At 35.2% G+C, this 22,373-nt stretch overlaps 1 protein-coding gene across 2 annotated transcripts in view; it reads right to left on the bottom strand.

The window, feature by feature from the left end:
- Positions 1-5,507: 5,507 nt before the first annotated feature.
- Positions 5,508-22,373, bottom strand: part of LOC125653325 (nicotinamide phosphoribosyltransferase-like) — a 40,354-nt gene continuing 23,488 nt past the window's right edge. The window contains exons 6-9 of one of the 2 annotated variants that reach the window (XM_048882753.2): positions 18,678-18,897; positions 12,161-12,421; positions 8,855-8,977; positions 5,508-7,077 (exon numbers count right to left, since the gene is read on the bottom strand). In XM_048882753.2, the coding sequence (XP_048738710.1) occupies positions 6,976-7,077; positions 8,855-8,977; positions 12,161-12,421; positions 18,678-18,897 (706 nt within the window). In that variant the 3' untranslated portion in view covers positions 5,508-6,975. The remainder of the gene's footprint in view (positions 7,078-8,854; positions 8,978-12,160; positions 12,422-18,677; positions 18,898-22,373) is intronic. The other variant, XM_056144779.1, reaches the window with a different exon arrangement.

Here is a 22,373-nt window from a genome sequence, read left to right on the forward strand (position 1 = left end):
CATTTATAAAAGAATAAATATAGATATGGCGTGACATATATCCTGAAAAGTATGAGTGCGCAAACACGCATACAAATACACGGGAGCACACAGAGTGAAATACAAAGCAAGTACTACCATTTGTCATGGTTTGATAAGAAAATGAAATCTTTGAATTCGGCATAAACAACTGCGTGCAGTTTTAATTTTAGTGAACATGATATTCATGAATAGCACTTTACCACTTACCATGTTAACTTAATGTAAAAACAATCATCAGTACTATCATGATGAACAAAATAAAAAAAGGAATTTAAAAAACAAAATTGATACTTTTACAAAGTACGCATCAAATTGAAGAGATGGAATAAGCAAATCTATAAATTTGCAATTTCATAGGTATGAAGCACTTTTCATACATGAAATTGGCTCTCCTAAAATAAAGCCACTATTTTTTAAAGTATTTAGCACAAACACCAAACACAGTTGTCTTTCTCTCTGTTGTTGAACTTGGAGAGAGAGAGAGAGAGAGAGAGAGAGAGAGAGACCCTGAGTGTGTGTACGAGAGAGAAAGATTACATGGGATGATTGTAGGGGCAGCGCGGGGATAGTTCTAACTTGTTGAAGAGTTGGCGTCTATGGAGGGATACTACAATTTTGTGGGTATATCCATGTTTTGTGCACTCTCTCCTCTTGTAGACCTACCCCTTTTACGCCACATTAATGAAATGCAAGATTAGGCCTATTCTCTGCACACTTGAAACATGTCGAAGATTTAAAGAGGTTTCGAATAGGAATAAGATGTGCTGTGATTCTTTCTAGGGAGCGTCCATTAGTTGGGGTTTTGGAGTTGGGGCTTGGGTGGCGACCATTCGTGCTCGGGTATGTCCTAAAATTGGCGACCAATCGTGTCCACCCTCACGGCACGTTCGGTCGCTCGGCGACGATACGTGCGGCACGAATGGTCGCCGGCGACCAAACGTGCCGTAACACTGCCGCTCCCTACAGGTTTAATAGGTAGTCACGAATTCCATTATATGACTGTCGCTCCCTACAGGTTTAATAGGTAGTCACGAATTACACTATATGACTGCCGCTCCCTACAGCTTTAATAGGTAGTCACGAATTCCACAAGTTGGCAGTCATATTACTCTCTTCTTAACTTACACACATATAATGTTTTGTTACAATGAACCAAAGATAATTTTACTAGATTAAAAAAATGAAGATAACGAACGGTGATTAATCTCGTAACTCCTATAAAGAATACAAAAGTAAGAGTAGTACAGACACATTAGAGATGGGACCATGTGCTTAGGAGGAGTAAGAGCATCCCCGTCGACCGGTCACACCTGCCGAGAGCCCTATATCTTGATCAGGTAAACAGAGTAATCTGTAGTTAAATTCAGTATGTAAAGAACGGCCTAACAATTGGCATGAAACACGTTAGACAGCATTCGATTCGATCTATTGACAGGTTGCATTGGCAAACTAGATCGTTATAACGACCATACAATTTGTGAAATGGACTTCAAGCAAGACTGTTGAACCTCCTGCAACATCAACTTATTTGTCGATTTAAAAACCGATCATATGCAGACATGCTCGTGTGTATCAAATCAGTTGAGAGACATAAACACCATACGCAGGTGATAATGGTATATTGCTACATCAATATGGGAAGTTGACAATGGAGAAGCTGAAGTCATCCCATTTGTCATAAAGTTGAGTTGTTGGTTTTCCGTTCACGTATATGTTAAACAAAATATCCAAGTATGAAGAAGATGTGGAAGACTTAGTGGTGCCTTTTTTTTTTTATTTCACTGAGATACATGAATATCGAATCGACATATTGAGTCAAAATGAAGATTATAAATGGATGAAACATCGTTGATATATCTAAATGTCGAGTTGAAGGCCACAGCAAGATATTTGTTCTTCTCGTGTAGAAGCTTTTGAATAAATTTTGCCTCATAAGAATCTATAAACAGTGCAGCTAATCGTGCCCATGGGAATTCCAACAGACTGTTGGAAAGCCTGATCACGAAGGACTACAAAGGTATTTAAAAAATCTACTTCAGAGTTCTTGTGCGTGGAATCAGAGTGGAGTTTAACAAAGTATTTTTTGAATGACTGTTCTCTAGATATAAATATGTCCGTTTTCCATTTTTGTTGAAGAAACAACTGTCTATGATATCAAAATCAAAAAGTGTAGTCTTTAATTTATCGTGAGGAATGGTCGTGTAAAGTGTTGAAAAGTCATACGTTTTGATGTTGATTTGAGAGTTTTGCGAATTCAAATTTACTAAAAGTTATTTATAATTTTTTTAGAATTCACATTTGATTTACACCATTTCGGATATAATATTATGTTGTGGCACATGCGAGTATTGTTTTGTTGCATTCTTGGCTTTGGATTTCATGCACACTGGTGGGAGTTTCTCAACTAGTTCCTGTAATTGAGATCAACGCATGTTAAGGACGAAATACATCTAACCATAATGAAAGATATCTAAAAAAGCAGTTGAACAGAAATAATTACATGACGTAAAGTTGTTTGATTTCAATTTTCATCAGGACCTTGCCGAACCACAAAATCATACTACGTGTAACTATGGCCATGTACAATATATTTATTCGCTGTCGAATAAAACATTTTATTGTGAAATTGCTCAAAATATCGGACCTTGCCTAAAAATCATGTCCTCTAAACCATGCTACATGTATATATAGCCATGTCAAAATAATGTCCACAATCAAAAGAAATTAACGCAGACCTTGCCAGCTTCATGAAGACGAATTCTTGAAAGGGACATATCTACAAACATCAATGCAAAACTAATCGCCAGTTTTCATCCAGATATTCTTGAAACCAAGTATCTTTGTCAAAATAAGCTTGGAGCTTAAAAAAATAAATGGATTTGCTTGTTCGGCATTGAATCCAGAAAATTGTCATACTTCTCAACAGATACCGGGGTACTGCCTGTGGTTTGGGTTTGTCTTCTGGAATTTGCTGTGCACCCAGACTTCAAGTGTCCGTATCTGTGGCAGTTGAAACATGGAGTATGGTGATAGTTTTCGGGTCCTGGAGAACCGATTGATTGATTGTATATTGTTTAACGTTCCGCTCGAGAATGAAAAGGCTGTTGGAAATCAGGAGGAACAGACGAATTCGCAGCTGACAGTTTCCTGATATAGTAGGGTTTGAATTTGCGCTTTTCTTTAAGGAACCGAAGGGCTGTTTTCCGCCTGTCGTTGTTAGAATCAGAAGTGAGGTTTGGCAATTGTCCACCCAGCCGGAGATTTGTGTGTTTGTATGTGTTACATAATTTCATAGATTTATCATATATGATTTTGCTTTTTCTGTTGTATTCCTTCCTTGACACAATGTCCTATTCTTTATCATGTTTATACTTAAATGTATGTATTTCATTTACAATTGAATACATTTGCATAATCCTCACATGAAGGAAATAAAGTATGAACGAATGCTAAAATAAAATGACTTTTAAGGACCGCAAGAACAAACTGAACACATTAACCACAAGGCCACGCCGACAAACCAAACATATTAACCATTAGGTCAAGCCGACAAACTGAACACGATAACCATTAAGCCACGCCGACAAACTGAACACATTAACCACTAGGCCAAGCCGACAAACTGAACTCGTTGACCACTAGGTCACGCCGACAAACTGAACTCGTTGACCTCTAGGTCACGCCGACAAACTGAACACGTTAACCACTAGGCCACGCCGACTTCGAAAAAAACCCAAACCACTTGCTACGAACAAGCTTTCTTTATAAAAAGATAAAACTGCTATGAATAAATTCCCCATATAGAATTGATTTTTTTTACCACAATTTCTCAATTATGTACATTAGTGGGAAAACATTATAGAGTTACTAGTATATAAGGAGGGACAATGCATCACAATTTACGAAAATCATATAATTCTTAATATTTTAGGAATTTAATAATTGTACTAATTACAACCAAAATAAATTACAATATATATCAAACCATACATTCAATTTCTTGTTTGAATTAAGTGTCACTTAAACTAAATTCTATACTCGGTCTCTTTATTACTCGACACTAGATCAATCTGCATTTCGAACGAGAACGTGTATTTTATAAGCATCGCTTTTCGGGAGAAGAATTTCAAGTTTCCCTCTCTGCTTCTAAGTAAAACTTTCAACAATTACTTGCAGACCTTAGGTCGAGTGTACCCAATTAATGTATGTGAAACTGATTTTTTGTTGTGTTAGTAAAGTCTATTGTTTCATCTTTTTAGTGCTACATGTACCTGCCTTGCTGTGATATATACATTATTTTACTTCTAGACTTTCGTTTAAAATATGTCGCTTCGTTTTCAGCAAGTTCTAGTTTGACATTTGCTGCCGATTTTTATGCTACACCCACTTTTGCCTTTGTGCTTATTTTTCCTTCCGAGTCCTTTATTCAAATCTGTACATTCCTGCATGAAACGTTTTAATGTTATGTGCATACTGCGTGTGTACTTTGATATACACTGAATGTGATTGTCGGTTAGATGCTCTACAGAGCTTGTGTTGATTTGTTATATACATAGTGAAATTTACCTACTGCGACTCCTCTCTGCCCTTTAATTGGGATCATAATTTTGAACAAGTTGAGAAGGATCGTGAAACCCTTACGGAGACCCTGCACTGGCCCCAAGCAATGAAAAGGTGAAGAAAATGAACAGTGATCAATCTCATAATTCCTATAAAGAATGCAAAATTAAGAGTAGGGCAAACACGGACCTCTAGACATACCAGAGATGGAATCAGGTGCCAAAGAGGAGTAAGCATCCCCTGTCGACTGGTCACACCCACCATGAACCCTATATCTAGATTAGGTAAATGGAGTAATCTGTAGTCAAAATCAACAGCCCAATAGTTGGTTTGAAATACTTCAGACAGCATTTGACAAGTTGTATTGGTAAATTAGATCGTTATAACGATCATAGAATATGCAAAGTGCTGACTTTAATCAAGACTGTTGAAACCCCTGTAACATCAACACATTTGTCAGTAGCCTGCCTCGATTTAAAAACTGATCATACCGCAGAACACGCTCATGTGTATCGAATCAGTTGAGAGACATAAACACCATATGTAGGTGATAATGGAACATTGCTACATGAAAATGGGACGATGATAATTAAATGGAAAAGTTTGAGTCATCCCATTTTTTATGAAATGGAGTTGTTAGTTTTCCGTTAATAACCATGCTCAATAAAATATCCAGGTATGATGCAGATGTGGAAGATTCTGTGGTTTCTTTTATTTCGAGTACACTGGGATATACTATGTAACACAGTGTCCACACAAAAGTATACACTTTACTCTCTATCCAGCTCTCCTTAACTTGAATTGGACAAATACAAATTCCCTTTCTCCAAAATAACTTGTGCCAATTGGACTGTAATTGGTCAAGTGATTCTGGCCAGGAGGTTGCAAACCTGAAAAGTTTACAACAATGAAGACATCAAAGATGGATGAGTTATAAATTTTATCAGAAAGGTGAGTCAATTAAAAATGATTTGTGAATTTAACTTTTGAAAAAAAATTGGCATGATTTCTACAACACAATTTCATGTAAAAGCTTGTACAGACAACCATCAATATGTATGCAACACAAAATTATGGACATTTCCCCTCTGAAGCCATCTCTAAAATGAAAGCTTGACAGTTTCTTCTACCCAAGTTGCTCTACTTAAAAATGGACAAATATGTGCATGACGTAGCTACCATTGTATAACTTAACATCTTCAAATTGATTGCTCACCTATCAGCTTAGCAATATGGCAGTCAACAGGAAGCCTAACAAGATACAAGATGATCATGGATCACATTGCTCACCCAACTTACCTTGCTCATTAAGGCTAAACTTTTCAAGAAATATGTCGGATAGAAAAATGATATGTCAGATATATTTTAACATAGATTTGAAATGAAATGGCAAAAATTCAGAAACATTTAAAACAGAAATATTTTAGTAACAAATTCCAATTTGGAAATAAATCCCCCCCCCCCCCCTGCAATTTGGTTAGAAAAAAATCCAGGCTGGATGATTTGACTCCAGTTAGGTCTTTTGCCTAATTTTGATTGAGATCTGTACTTTTTCCTCATATTTGGTTCAATTAAAAAAAATATCAACATTTTGGAAATTTATGTAAGTTTTTGCTTGTTGGTCAAGTATTCCTAGATAAAAAGAATTTTTACACATCCCATTGAGCATGGCTCTTCACTTTATATTCAATTCTCTTTACACACAGAAAATTTTGACCATATCTGGTTGAAATTGGCTTAGGTAGACTTAGAGAACAACTAACAATTTTAAGTCTGCATGTCTAATGAGCACACCATATGGGCTGATCAAAAGAAGTCCTGCCTTCCCAATGATATTAGCACTTTCATTTCATGAAATACACAATAGTACAAGTAAGTATTTTTCCGTTTTCTAAATACATTGGCATTTTACATTGACAAGACATGTGTGGTAACCTAGGAACAAACTAGATGTATACCTGGCCTCTGTGTATATTTGTTCTTTCTGATTATTGCATAAAGGACTCGTGACTCCAGAGGTCATATTTATCAACATTTCAGCATTTGGCAGCATTCAAATAAAGGCAAGTTTTATGTTCTTCACCCATAAACATTCACAACAAATTTAGTAATCAACCATGACAGTCACACAAAGTAGATGAAGGACAAATTTTGATCAAAAATGTTCATTTGTGAGCTAGTACTAGTGTATGGTAGATTGAAAAACAAAATCATGAGTATACAATTCCGAGAAATATTGTACCAGTCCTGGGTCAATTTTCACACAACTCAATCTGATGGACTCACATATGGTAGAGTTTATGTATTGCATTTATTACACTTTAGCATTATGTATCAGTCAAACTTGTCCTTCTACAGATGTTGAATGCAGTCTATTTATGTCTAACAATCCCACTAGGCTGTTTTCAGCAAGTCAATCTCGGCATTAGCCCTCACTTCATCAAAGGTGTAGTCCTTAAGTAATTTTCCATTCTCAAAAACTGTAACAAAAACATCCTGAAATATAAAAAAGATCTCATGAATTAACACAAACCCTTAATAGCAGAACCCTCATACATCTAGACGCATTATTTGCACACTTGGAACCTTTCATCAATACACAATGTGTTCAGAAAATATTGGAAAAGACATGTAGTGAGATGAGTGGAAAACCTCCACGAGACCCAGGAAAATCATAGTGAGATGAGTGGAAAGCCTCCAATAGACCCTGGAAAATCCTAGTGAAATGAGTGGAAAGCCTCCACGAGACCCAGAAAAATCGTAGTGAGATGAGTGGAAAGCCTCCAAGAGACCCAGGAAAATCGTAGTGAGATGAGTGGAAAGCCTCCAAGAGACCCAGGAAAATCGTAGTGAGATGAGTGGAAAGCCTCCAATAGACCCAGGAAAATCGTAGTGAGATGAGTGGAAAGCCTCCACGAGACCCAGAAAAATTGTAGTGAGATGAGTGGAAAGCTTCCACAAGACCCAGGAAAATCGTAGCGAGATGAGTGGAAAGCCTCCACGAGACCCAGGAAAATCGTAGTGAGATGAGTGGAAAGCCTCCATGAGACCCAGGAAAATCGTAGCGAGATGAGTGGAAAGCCTCCACGAGACCCAGGAAAATCTCAAGAGGTAGACAACAGGATATTCAATAGAGCTCCTTAACAGTTGGGAGTTAGCTCCCAGTTTTTCTCAGAAGGAAGATTCTCATTTCTTTATCCTACTAAAACTTTGTTGGGAATATAACTATGCCATGCCACCTAATTTGTATGCTAAATGTTCCAAGTGTCAAAAAGAGGATTATTCAGACTGAGCTTTCAGTATATAAGCCATATAACAAGAGGCCCACAGGCCTTATTCTTACACCTGGTGAAATGCCTTTTTGAAAATCAACAGGCCCTAAGTGATTCTTTAGTTTTCATATTTATATAAATGTTTTCTTATGTAAAATTGTAAACCTTGGGGGGTCATAATTTACATAAGGATGCTTTCAGGCTACTTTTGGCTTTTCTGGTCCAGTTATTTTTTTTAAAGACCCCACCACTGTGCCAGTTCCTCATTTGAACAAATTGCAATCCTCATTACCCACTGACGCTTATGCGATTGAGTAAAGGCTGTGATTACCTTAGACAGAGGGATGGAGAGGCATTGTGATTCCAGAATACGCCATAATTTTTAGAGATTTTGATCCATTTTCTAGGGACCAAGGGGAGCAGGGGCCATTTAATTCACAAGTTTTGTTTCCATTTCCAAATAGATGATATTTAATATTCAATACCACTGCTATCTATTTCCATTTTAATTTCACACTAATATTTTAATTCCATAATACACTCTTATTTCCATTTCTTTTTTTCTAATAATTTGCAATCCAACATCCTATCTAATTTGAAATTTGTTTTCCACTACAGATCATATTAAAGAAGTTTCACAATTATCATAGTTTTTCCTCTAACTATGGCTCTATTACAGGTGTTTGGCATTTGAATATATATAATTAAAATATTGTCTTTCTGTAAACAAACTACTTATTTCATTAAATAGTCTGTTTACAGAGAGACAACTTTTCATTCTGTATATTCAAAACGTCAAGCACCTGTGACTATCAATTCAAATATAAATCCTTTGGAAAATATCTGAGTTTAGAATATAAAAGAAAAAAAAGCAATATATCTTTCAGAATTGCAGACATCATTTACTTACAAGCATGTCTGTTACAACAGTGTTACCTACATTTTGATATATGATTGGTTTCATACTTTGTTTCAAGAAGAGAACAATACATGCTGTATACCTTTTTAGGATCCCCCTTTCCTTCCTCTACAGTTTTATACTGGCCATCACTATACTCCAAAGTCAGTCGCCCTTTTTTGCTTTTCTTCCCTAGATCAGTTACTGGTTGCTTATAAACATTTACCTGAAATATATAACACTTAGAATATAAATCTAATTCATGAAAAAATTCATATTGAAACCAGATAAAGATACCTAAGCGAAATTTATTCTTGTGTTCTATAACTAATCTCAAACATTTTGAACAGTTAAAGAACTGTTCAATATTTTCTCAAGAACTTTAGTTCCTAAATGGATCTTGAACATCATTAGGAACCAATAAAGAACTTGTTCACACATTTAAAAACATTTTTTAAAATGTTACTGAAATGTTTTTGAACAAATGATGAATGATTTAAGAATTAAATGGTTCTTGAGCAATTCTTAAAAAAGATCTCGAACTTACTTAGTAGTTCTTTATAGTAAGTTTGAGATCTTTTTTAAAGAATTACCCAAGAACCATTTAATACTTTTAAAATCATTCTTCATTTGCTCAAAAACATTTCAATAACATTTTAAGAGTTTTTTATCTTTTAAAAAAGAATTTTTAGAATTCTTAAAAGGTTCTTTACAAGTTTCCTTGAATAGATATATTGTATCTTGTTTAACGTCCCTCTCGAGAATTTTTCACTCATTTGGAGACGTCACCAATACCGTTCGTGAAGGGCTTAAAATTTAGGCCTATGCTCGGCGCTTACGGCCATTGAGCAGTGAGGATTCTTTAGCATGCCACACCTACTGTGACACGGGACATCCGTTTTTAAGGTCATCTCCGAGGACCTGTGACATTCATACCTAATGCCGAGCATTTGGTGATGGAAATGTCACTACCTGTTTTAACGACTTAGATGTGTCATGGCCGGGATTTGAACCCCGACCTTCCGCATGCGGGGCGAACGCTCTACCTCTAGACTACCATGGCAGTATAGATATAAGAATCAATAAGGGATTTTTCAGGAATAGCAATGTTCTTGATCTTTTCCCGAAATACATTTAGAACATTTTAAGAACTAATAAAAAAAATTTCAGAATTCTTAAAAGGTTCATGACAAGTTTTTCTGTAAAATTTATGAATCAATGAGGGATTTTTCAAGAATAGCAATGTTCTTAATCTTTTCCTGAAATAGAACTATGGTACATCATTTTTACATTTATTCCTCTTTAAAGATATCTCATAAATTTTATAAGATATCTTATAAAAGTTTTGATATCTTCTACAGTTTATGAGATATCTTATATCCTTTAATTAATGCTATCAACAATTCAATTAATGCACGTAAATAATTCAGAATTGAAGATATTATCAATTATTTGAAGAGATCTTTAATTAATAAATTGTTGCACACATCAAATGAACTAATGATATCTTCAAATAACTAAAGATAAAATTAAGGTGAAGATAACGAACAGTGATCAATCTCAAAACTCCTACAGGAAATACAAAATTAAAAGTGGGCAAACACGGATCCCTGGACATACCAGAAATGGGATCAGGTGCCTATAGGGGGGGGGGGGGGGGTTAAGGATCCCCTGTCAAATGGTGACAACTGCCATGAGCCCTTTATTTCATTCAGGTAAACGGAGTAATCTACAGTCAAAATCAGAGTGTAGAGAATGGCATAACAATTGGTATGAAACACGTCAGACAGCATTTGACCCAATGACAAGTTGTATTCGCAAACTAGATTGTTATACCAACCATAGAATTTGCAAAATGCTGACTTTAAACAAGACTGTTGAAACCCCTTTAACTTTTAGCCCTGCCTCAATTTAAAAATTGATCATATGCAAAATAAGCTCTTGCATATCGAATCAGTTGAGCATAACCACCAATGCAGGTGATAATGGAATATTGCAACATAAATATGGGAAGTTGACGATGGAGAAGCTAAACTCATCCTGTTTGTTATAAAGTTGAGTTGTTAGTTTGCTGTTAACATCCACGTTCAATAAAATATCTCAATACAAAGCAGAAGTTGAAAACTTGCGATATACTGAATCGACATATGAATGAAAATGATAATTGTTAATAGGTAAAAACATTGTTGATATATCTAAATGTAGAGTTGAAGGCCATAGCAAGAGGTTTTTTCCTCTCATGTAGAAGTTTTTGAATAAATTCTGCCTCATAAGAATATGAGAACAGCTTAGGTAATGAAGGAGCACACTTTGTGCCCATGGGAATTCCAACAGATTGTTGGAAGACCTGATCCACAAAGACTACAAAGACATTGTCAATGAGGAACTCCACCATCGATTTAATATCAACTTGTGCATAGAATCAATGGTGTTTAACAAAGTAATTTTTTGAATGACTGATCATTTCCTTTTTCAATTTTTGTTGAAGATGTCTTCAATTACTTGAGTTTATGTCAATTTGGTACTCTATTCATCTTTGGTTTGAATCATGTAAACTTTATTGCAGTAGAAGACAATATATAGCCACATAGGATATCCTCATTGGTAAATAGCATATTCATGTTGGGTTTGTTTCACCCAGTGGTTTTTGAGAAAAAAATAATTTTGCTTATTTCTTAAAGGGACTGATTCACGATTTTCACCAAAATTTTATTTTTCATTTTTAATTATCAAAATCTACTGTCTAATGTATTTCAAAGATTTCATATAAAAATTAAGGTTATATATTATCACAGAAGCTCATTTTAGAGAGTTTATTATTTGTTTTGTAAACAAAGATTGCAGTATGTTATTGTTTACGAAATTTAAAAGAAATAAATATTGAGCTAATTTTATTATATCTTTCACATTTTAAGCATTGTTGGGGTAAAATGTGTCATCTAAACGTTTAAATTTGTGACTATGCAAAAAATTAAGATGCTTTATATTACAAAATCAATATTTCACTTGTTTGTTTGTATACATAAAAAGACTCGAGTCTTTGTTTACATAACACATATTTAAGGCTAAAATATTGCTTTTATTCTTGCCTTCAGAAGGTCAAAATTTTGGATGTCAACATTAAAAGAGTTATATTTTTAATGTTTAACATAAAAAAATGAAAAATATTTTCATCAAAAATCGTGAACCAGTCCCTTTAAGTTCTATCTCTTCTTAGAAGAGAGTATGGCACATGGATACTTTGTGGCAAAGTTGACTGAAATTGGCCCAGTAGCTCTGGACAAGTTCAAATGAGAAATTTTAACAAATGGCATGTAGATAAAAGACATATACATGAACACTTTGATGAGAAAAGGCTAACTTGAGCTTACAATGTAGATGAGCTAAAAAAACAACAAAAAACCAGCACCTCCTTTCCATTAATAAGTGCATAGCTGCATTTATAAGCACATTTTTGAGTGTCCCGATCCATTCTCTGAAGAAGTGCACCACCACTACCAAACACTATATTTTCTACACTCCATCCTTGCTTTTTCATGCTTTCTAAGATGACAGCCAATGACTCATAGCTTATTCCATCTCCTTGGATGATCCTCAAGAATGACGGCAACATTTTGTATCCTTTAGAATTCTTGGTGCAACCAAATTTTTCACCAAGAATATTTAAAACCTGAAATAAAATTAAAATCAAATAATAATCTCAAAAACAGGGAGCCCAAGGGCAAAATTGCTCACCTTGGCCCTCCTGTTCTTCAGCTGTTGTGATTTTTAAAAGATTTTTTGCAATCTTTATTCCTATGAAAATTTTTGACACGGTACATTGTGGCCCCGACCTAATCCCAAAGTATCATGACATAACCATGAGAGGCCTATCACTCACTACTCAAAAGTTATGAGCGGGGTTAAAGTTTGGAAGTCTGGGTCAAACTCTTGAAGCCCAGATCATAAGGTCAAAGACCATGTATTAAATGCAAGGCCTTACCATAACGAATCTATATGCAAATTATGAAAGTCCTGTCTTAAATAGAAAGGCGAAGATGACAAACAGTGAGCAATCTCATAACTCCTATAAGCAATACAAAATAGAGAGATGGGCAAACACAGATCCCTGGATATACCAGAGGTGGGATCAGGTGCCTAGGAGAAGTAAGCATCCCCTGTTGACCGGTTATACCTGACATGAGCCCTATATCTTGATCAGGTAAACAGAGTTATCCGTAGTCAAAATCAGTGTGCCAAGAACGGCCTAACAATCAGTATGACACACATCAGACAGCATTTGACCCAATGATATATGTAGGTTGTATTGGCAAACTAGATCATTATAACGACCATAGAATTTGCAAAATGTAGACTTTAAATGAGGCTACTGACTTGTTTGTCAGTAGCCTGCCTCAATTTAAAAACTGATCATAAGCAGAATCTTGCGTATCGAATCAGTTGAGAGATGTAAACACCATATCCAGGTGTTAATGGAATATTGCTACATAAATATGGGAAGTTGACGATGGAGAAGCTGAAATCATCCCGTTTCTCATAGTTCAGAAAATATTGAATAGGTTGGGATTTCTTAAAAGTAGGTCAAACTCCTTGTGACAAGAATCTTTGCAACTCTTTGCAAGAGTTGCAGGCTAAAGGCACAAGGTTAAAAACTGTGGTACCCAAAAAAAAGTCTTGTCACAAGGAATGTGAATATAAAATGCGAAAGCCCTATCAGTCACCATTCAAACGTTATGAGGAAGCTACATTTAAGTTCAGACAGGACAAAACAATACATCCTCCACTACAGCCATGGGGTATGAATCCATAAAACTTGGAAACATTTGGATATGATAAAAAAAAAATTGATTTAGTGTGGTCCTGCTACTCTTGAAAAAATTGTTTTAATTGATTTCCTGTATATTCACATACAAGAGGCCGATAGACATTTTCAGTCACTTGAGTATTAGTTAAAAGAAGCAATAGTCCCTAGGGCCATAAATATAGAATAATTTTAGTGTTCTACTCATAATATTCAGCAGTAGCACAAAACAAATCCCCCAAAAGTGCCCATACCATAATGAGAGATTAAATGTTATATTAAAACTATATGACGATTTCGGACCTACCCTAGAGTCAGAACCCAGGGATTGCAAAATTCACAATTTTCGTTAATTCCTTTTCCTTTTAAATTATACAGTATCAGCAAACTTAAAGAAGTCTTTCAAATGATAAAGACAATAATCACTATAATAATTTTGTTCCCTGGGATCATGAAATTTACTGTAAGGGAAAGAATTACCTACTCCTTCTAAATATCTACTTACTTTCCATTTAGTATCAATAGCATTAAAGGCATTATTCAAATGTTTAACACATAAATACTATAATCTAAATTTAGCCTCATCTTGGAGTCAGAACCTTTACCCCAAGGATCATTAACTTTACAATTTTGATAGAAGCCTTCATGTTCTACATGACAGTGCATTTATTTTTACTTACAAATGTGCAGTGGTAAATAAGACAGTTTTTGAAAATTGGTCAATTTTTGGCATATTCTGCCTTGCCCTTATGGCCCCAGGGGTACAGGAGTCCGGAAATTTATGAATTATTTCACCCCTTGTCCCAAAGATGCTTCATACCAAATTTGAAAAGAATTGAAATCATAGTTATCAACAAGTTAAAAATGTTCAATTGTTATCACACACATTTTTTATCAAGTAATCCCCGCCAGCTCATGTAATCTGATTCCATACTATCAAGTAATCCCCACCAGCTCATGTAATCTGATTCCATACTATCAAGTAATCCCCACCAGCTCATGTAATCTGATTCCACACTATCAAGTAATCCCCACCAGCTCATGTAATCTGATTCTACAGTATCAAGTAATCCCCACTGGCTCATGTAATCTGATTCTTCACTATCAAGTAATCCCCACTATCAAGTAATCCCCACCAGCTCATGTAATCCGATTCCACACTATCAAGTAATCCCCACTATCAAGTAATCCCCGCCGGCTCATGTAATCTGATTCTACACTATCAAGTAATCCCTGCCAGCTCATGTAATCTGATTCTACACTATCAAGTAATCCCCGCCAGCTCATGTAATCTGATTCTACACTATCAAGTAATCCCCGCCAGCTCATGTAATCTGATTCTACACTATCAAGTTTTTTTTAGATATTACTGTCTGATTTACAGATTCCAAAGGAAAAATGTTTTGGTCCAAGTATACCATATTATATGGTAAAGTAGTTCCATGCTTTGTGCACTAATTCTTTTTTAATATGTGATTTTTAAGATTTAAGATAATATTGATAGATTTATTTAGTATGTGCAACAATGAATTGATTTTGATGTTTTTTAAAAAATATTTCCAGTAAGACATCAATATGCAAGAAATGAATGATGGATTAAAATTAGAACAGTGTAATAGAAATCAATTTGTTTTGATTATGGATATTGGTAAAATAATAAATTCATTTTCCTTGTAACATTCATTATCAATTGGCAAAGTGATTAGATGGACATGGAACAAGTTGACAGGTGAGTAGGTCGACAGGTATGCTAGTCAGCAGGTCGACAGGTATGCTAGTCAGCAGGTCAACAGGTAAATAGGTAGACAGATACGCTGGTCAGAAGGTCGACAGGTAAATAGGTAGACAGATATGCTGGTCAGAAGGTCGACAGGTAAATAGGTAGACAGATACGCTGGTCAGAAGGTCGACAGGTAAATAGGTAGACAGATACGCTGGTCAGAAGGTCGACAGGTAAATAGGTAGACAGATACGCTGGTCAGAAGGTCGACAGGTAAATAGGTAGACAGATACGCTGGTCAGAAGGTCGACAGGTAAATAGGTAGACAGATACGCTGGTCAGAAGGTCGACAGGTAAATAGGTAGACAGATACGCTGGTCAGAAGGTCGACAGGTAAATAGGTAGACAGATACGCTGGTCAGAAGGTCGACAGGTAAATAGGTAGACAGATACGTTGGTCAGAAGGTCGACAGGTAAATAGGTAGACAGATATGCTGGTCAGAAGGTCGACAGGTAAATAGGTAGACAGATATGCTGGTCAGAAGGTCGACAGGTAAGCAGGTAGGCAGATATTGTAGAAGTGGTTATTTACGCTGGAGGTTAAGTACACATTTTTCCACATCCAACATTACAGAAACTGAGTATAATGTATATTATATCAAGTATTTATAACTATACGCGTGGGGGAAATTTATGCGCTTATTACGTGACCGTGTAATTAGTGTAAATTTCCCCCATGCGTAAATAACCACTTTTACAGTACCGTATGCTGGTTAGAAGGTTGGCAGGTTGACAGGTCAGCAGGATAATAGGTATGCTAGTCAGCAGGTCAACAGGTATGCTATTCAACAGGTCGACAGGTATGCTATTCAGCAGGTCAACAGGTATGCTATTCAGCAGGTCAGCAGGTCGACAGGTATGCTATTCAGCAGGTCGGCAGGTATGCTGGTCAGAAGGTCAGCAGGATAACAGGTTTACAGGTATGCTATTCAGCAGGTTGACAGGTATGCTATTCAGCAGGTCAACAGGTATGCTAGTCAGAAGATGTTGAAGTTTGTGTTCATTAGTCTAGAAAGCTAAACCAATTCTTTTAATGATGCAAGTGTGATATCTGAATATATGAAAAGGTTAATTATTGAGCAACATCCACAAGCAGAACTGATTGAATCTTTGTGGTAAAATTGGGTCAGGGGCATATGCATATACATGCGGACCAATGCATCTGTGTTGCCGTTGATTTGTTAATTTCCTTAATGGTATTTGTTAATTTTATCAAAAGTACCGTATATACTCGCCTATAAGTCAGATATTTGGGAATCAATTTTTGATCCAAAACTCTATGTCCGACTTATAGGCGCATCCTAAGAAGATTGGTATTTTTCTGGGTGGCGTAATGTAGTGTTTTTTAAACAACTCTGACGATTATTATGGACTACCACACAAATGATTATTGTTCACAAATACTAGACATATTGTATTGTTTATGTATTTTAAAATTATGTATAAAGTACAAGTATTTACATATTTTTATCTAGTTAAAAATTATTTACATACCGGTAACTAATACTTTCAATTCAACTAATCTAGGGGCCTCCGTGGCCGAGTGGTTAGAGCATCGCGCTCAAAATCACACGGTCTCTCACCTCTGTCGGCGCGGGTTCGAATCCCGCTCGCGCCGGTAAGTGAGAAAGTTTCCCAGTTTACTTTCGGAAGGTCGGTTGTCTCTTCCCAGGTACATTGTATCTGGGTTCTCTCTTCAACCAATAAAAACTGGGCGCCACCATATAACTGAAAAATTGTTGAGTGTGGCAGAAAACATCAAAATAAACAAACAAATCAACTAATCTATCGTTTATTGGTAAAATTGAATTACGAACCCGATCTAATATTGAAATATTCATATGTATACCGGCTGAAATATATTTCATAAAAGATTGAATATTGTTAACATATAATTTAGATCATCATTCTTGACTCTTAAAAACTCTATTGTTGATATCGATACCATGAATTATACCGGAATCCCACAATAACAGTGTTCGCGAGGTGCATGCCACTAAGTAAACACGGTGTCAGGTACTGGTAATTAGGAGACCATTATTGCTTATATAGGTAAACAAGGGATCACAGCCCCTAATAGATCAAGGTTTGCGTTTAAACCCCAAACAGATATGGCTTGGATATTGAGCACCTCATAATTAGTAATTTTTCAAAATATTTTTTGAAACATAGGTAAAAACACTAGAGCATTGACTTGAAATTGTCAACCGATTCTGACAAAAATTTGTACCAACTTATAAGCAGGTCAAAGGCAAATTCCTACAAAATAACCTTAAAAAATACAACCAACTTATAGGCGGACCGACTTATAGGCGAGTATATATGGTAGTCATGATGCATTATATATCACATTGCACATAAAAGTCTATTTACCAGCTTATTTACTGACCTGTCGACCTGCTGACCTATCAACCTGTTGACCTATCAACCTACTGACTTGATGACCTGCTTATTGCTTCTATTTGTATTTTGAACTACATGTAATTATGTCTATAAATGGTTTTGATTTTCTCAATAAAATGAATAGCCATGATTATCATTACTGATAAAAAGAGATTGTATACTCATATCTATAACTCAGAAATCCGCAGGAATTACAATACCGTATAATATACTTGACCCAATTTTTTTTTTAACAAATACAAAAAAATGTACATGCCATATTGTCAACATATGATCAGTTGATAAATTTCATTGTTTACAATACAAAACAATGCTTATTTTTTCAATGCATTTCATGGGTCAAAATATAAGGTCATGAACTTTTGTGGATCGGTGTATTATCTCCACTTCAAAAATGGCGCAACACTTCATTTGAACAAACTTTAATTCTTGAAGAAATAAAACAGATCACCAACACATCATGATAATGCAGTGTGGATTTTATTTGGTTGACCAGTTTCGACCTTAGGGGCGGTCTTCATAAGAACAATTTTACATGAAATGAATGCTGCTTCTACTTTAATTCTATTTTAAGTCTTAATATATGGATGGATTCTGTTACAAGTTTTAATATGTGGAGAGATTCTGTTTAAGTTTTGACAGATGGATGGATGCCAGATAAAAAGTGATCAGAAAAACTCAGGTGAGCTAAAACAGTTTTTTAAACAAAACGTTTCTTGGGGAATTTGAATTTAACCTTATTTTTGCATTTCTATTTTTTAAGCAATTTTTTCGATCACTCATGCAATCAATGTTTATGCAAAATGCCTTTGGTGGCATATTCTTGTTTGTTGGCACCAAATTTATTGCAACCAACATACTAAAAGTGTTCCAAGAATTTAATCACTTTAATCTACTTTCCAAATATGGAATAACTGATGCAAAGCTATGAGTAACAGTTACCTTGACAACAACTTCCGCTGGTTCACCAGAATCAGGTCTCACTACCAGGGTTCCATTTCTGTTTTCTATTAAGCTTTTTAACTGTTGACCCAACACATTTTCACAAGCATTCCATATGTCATAGCTATCACTGACAATGGACACTGCACCTGAGGGAAAATTGTTCAGCATATTTGAGAAGGCCTCCCTTTCTCCTTCTCTTCCCCATGTTGTGATAGTGCTGAAAATGAATTACAGTTGAGTTTCCTTAAAACTGACATTCTAGTTCACAGCTAAATCAACTGCATAAATGAAGCGTCTATACATCTATGTACTACGTGATTAAAAGTTTTACATAATACAACAGGACAGATAGGCAATGGACAAGACAAAAAGTTTGCTTATGACCAGATAGTGTTTTACGACTACATTTGGATTTATTAAGGATTATGGTGAAAATCTGAGAAATATTTATTGACACAGCAACTTTGTGATGGAAATTCATATTTCATACAAATTCAAAGGTTGGTTATAATTAACCAGGCAGTGTTTCATGACACTGAAGTATGGTGCCAAGAGACCTTATCAGTCACCTGAATATTAATTAAAAGTATCACTAGCCCCAAGGGCTTTGAAATCGAGAAAAAAATTCCTGTTCTGAATATCTAAGCTAAATTCTAATATTCAGGAGCACTATCAAGCAAAATATGTTCTAAACAAGAGGCCCAAGGGCCTAGAATCGCTCTTCTGATAAATTGTACAACCCCACCATTTATATTCTTAGCCTCTTAGTATTCTAAATCTTTAGTTAAATCCTAAGAATTCAAAAAAAGTAGGTCAATGTGACCTACTTTTTGGTTTACACATTTTGAGAACCCAAGAAATATCAACTGACAAAGTTTGATGATTTTAAGCAAATTAGTATCTGAATATTGAAATATAGCTGTCAAATTCCAATCGTAGGTCATGGTGACCTACTTTTTGGTCGACACAAACCGAAGACTGAAGACGCATCAACTGACAAAGTTTGATGATCCTAGGTTTTACAGTGCCCAAAATATGCATCTAAAATTGAAAATGTGAAATTTGAATATCTGCAAAATTCAAAAAGTAGGTCACTGTGACCTACTTTTTTATAAATATGTTTCAAGGCCTCAAGATGCATCAACTTACAAGATTTGATGATTCTAAACCTCTCGGTATTTGAAATAACAAAATATATCTATAAATGATAAGCCATAAAATTCAGAAAATAGGTCACGGTGACCTATTTTTCAGTTCACGCATTTCAAGGTCCCATGATCCACCAACTGACAAGTTTTGATGATCATAGGCTTCAAAGTGTCCAAGATATGCATCAAAATTAATTTTAAAATAAATACCTGCAAAATTCAAAAAGTAGGTCACCGTGACCTACTTTTGAGACAACTTGACACAAGGTCCTAAGATGCATCAACTGTCAAAATTTGATGATCCTAGTCCTTATAATGACTAAAATATCTAAGATTTAAGGAATTTAAAAAATTTTTAAATTTAGGTCAACTTTGAAGTGACCTTGAGACCACGACCTTTGCCCCAGGGTAATGCCTTGAACAATTTTTAATCTACAACATATCCTCATCCTTATGTGTAAGTTTGGTGATAATCTGCCCTGTGGTTCTTGAGAAGAAGATTTTTTAGCAACCACTACTTTTGTTTGTATTTTCCTGATTATCTCCCCTTGTTAAAGGGTCACATCCCTCTATTTAGTATGTATGAAAGCCCTTGGGCCAATGATACCCTGTAACAAATTTGAAAAAAATTGGCCAAGGGGTTCTTGAGTTAAAACCCTTTTTCTAAAAAGTTTACGCACACCGCACACCACACAAATGGCCATAGCATTAGCTCTTTGAGCCTAAGGCTCAGAAGAGCTAAAAACACAAATATTCCCCAAAGTGCCCATACTGATGAAAGACTTTATATATGTTAATTATATTAACACTATATGACTATTGGACCCATCCCAAAGTCAAGAACCCTGAGGTTGTGAAATTCAAAATTTTGGTACATTTCTTTCTGCTTTTCCCAAATATGCATGTAGTTTTTATACAGTATCAGCAAAATTAAAGTCTTTCAAATGATAAAAACATTGATTGTCACTACAATAATTTTGGCCCCACCCTGGGATAAAGAAATTTACAACTTTGGTAAAGGACTATTTGCTCCTTCTAACTATATTAGTTTCAATTACTATCATTAGCATTAAAGAAAATGTTATTTAACTGTTATATACAGAAACACTATATACCAAGTTTGGCACCACCCTTGAGTCAGAACCTCTACCCTGGGGATCACAAAATTTACAATTTCATTAGAGGCCTTCCTGCTGTACTTGATTTTGCATTTAGTTTTTCTTATAGATGTGCGATTGTAGAAAAGAATACTTTTAAAAATTGGTCAATATCTAACAGTTTTTGCCCTGCCCCTAAGGCCCTTGGGGTGTGGAAGGCCTGAAATTTACCACTTTGTGATATGTCACCCAACAGACACCGGATAAATTTTGATCAGTAATGTTCCATTGAGTCTGCGGCCCTGGTGAGCTAAGAAGTCTGAAAGTTGCTAGGTTCAATGTCCATAACTCTTTCAAAAATAGGTCAAGAAAGCTCAAACTTGATCTGTAACTTACAGAAAGACAGACACATTAGGTGGTGTCCTAATAACTAAAATATTACTCTTAAATCTTTTCTTCACCATATCTATAATTATTCATATACATAGTAGAACCTTTCAGACATATTTCAAACAATCAGATAGAGTAAAATATCTTTATCCCAAAGTCCAAGGGTTTTTGACAAAACTTTGAGATATCCAGGGGTTCGAGATATCCAAACTTATCTTTTAATTTCGTGTAAGTGACTATATGTTCATTTGATGCATAACACTTGCACTATAAATAATAACCACATTGTTTTCTGTTATTTTTTTTATCCCTGGCAGTTATGAATTATTTAAAGTTACTGTAGTAATTCAAAGAAAAACATTTCCATCTCTTTTTTTTTTCTTCCATAAAACATTCCATTGTATATATATAGTTTGTATCTAAAATAAAACCATGCAGATCTTGTGCTTACGATATCGACCTTGAAGCTTGAATGGGATGTAGCTATTGCATTGTAGTTAAAGAACCTCTCATGTAAGAAACAAAAACGACAAATTTAAAAACACTACAAATATGCACAATATTTAACAACTTTTTAAATGTGGTATTGTACAACATACTGACTTTTCTCTCTATATCGGTAATCAATGGAAGTTTTGTTTTATGCCAGGGGTTGAAAGCTTGTCTTTATTGAGTTGAGACATGTTTAATGTTTAAATTTTTTGTGTCTCCTTTTTTATGCAACTGTCATTGTAATTGTTTAGTTTCATTCACCTTGAACCATGTTTCTCTATTTTCTGTGTTAATGAGATAGTGTAAATCATATAATACATTAATTATCACTTTCATGATAATCATTATAAACTTTGTGTTGATCTGTCAAACTGCTAATCATTAAAACACTATCCATGTTATCAGTTAGGATTATATCTATATTTGGCCTTGAATTTACCCCTTTTATGTTCAAAGACTGCACTAAATACCATGGAAACCTCGCATATGGTGGGGGTTACCTGGCAATCACCAATTAAAATTGGTGTGAATAGCCGCGGGCAAGAAATTTCATTCAAATTTTTCCT

The sequence above is a fragment of the Ostrea edulis genome, chromosome 7 (genome assembly GCF_947568905.1).
Source record: "Ostrea edulis chromosome 7, xbOstEdul1.1, whole genome shotgun sequence".
Lineage (NCBI taxonomy): Eukaryota > Metazoa > Mollusca > Bivalvia > Ostreida > Ostreidae > Ostrea > Ostrea edulis.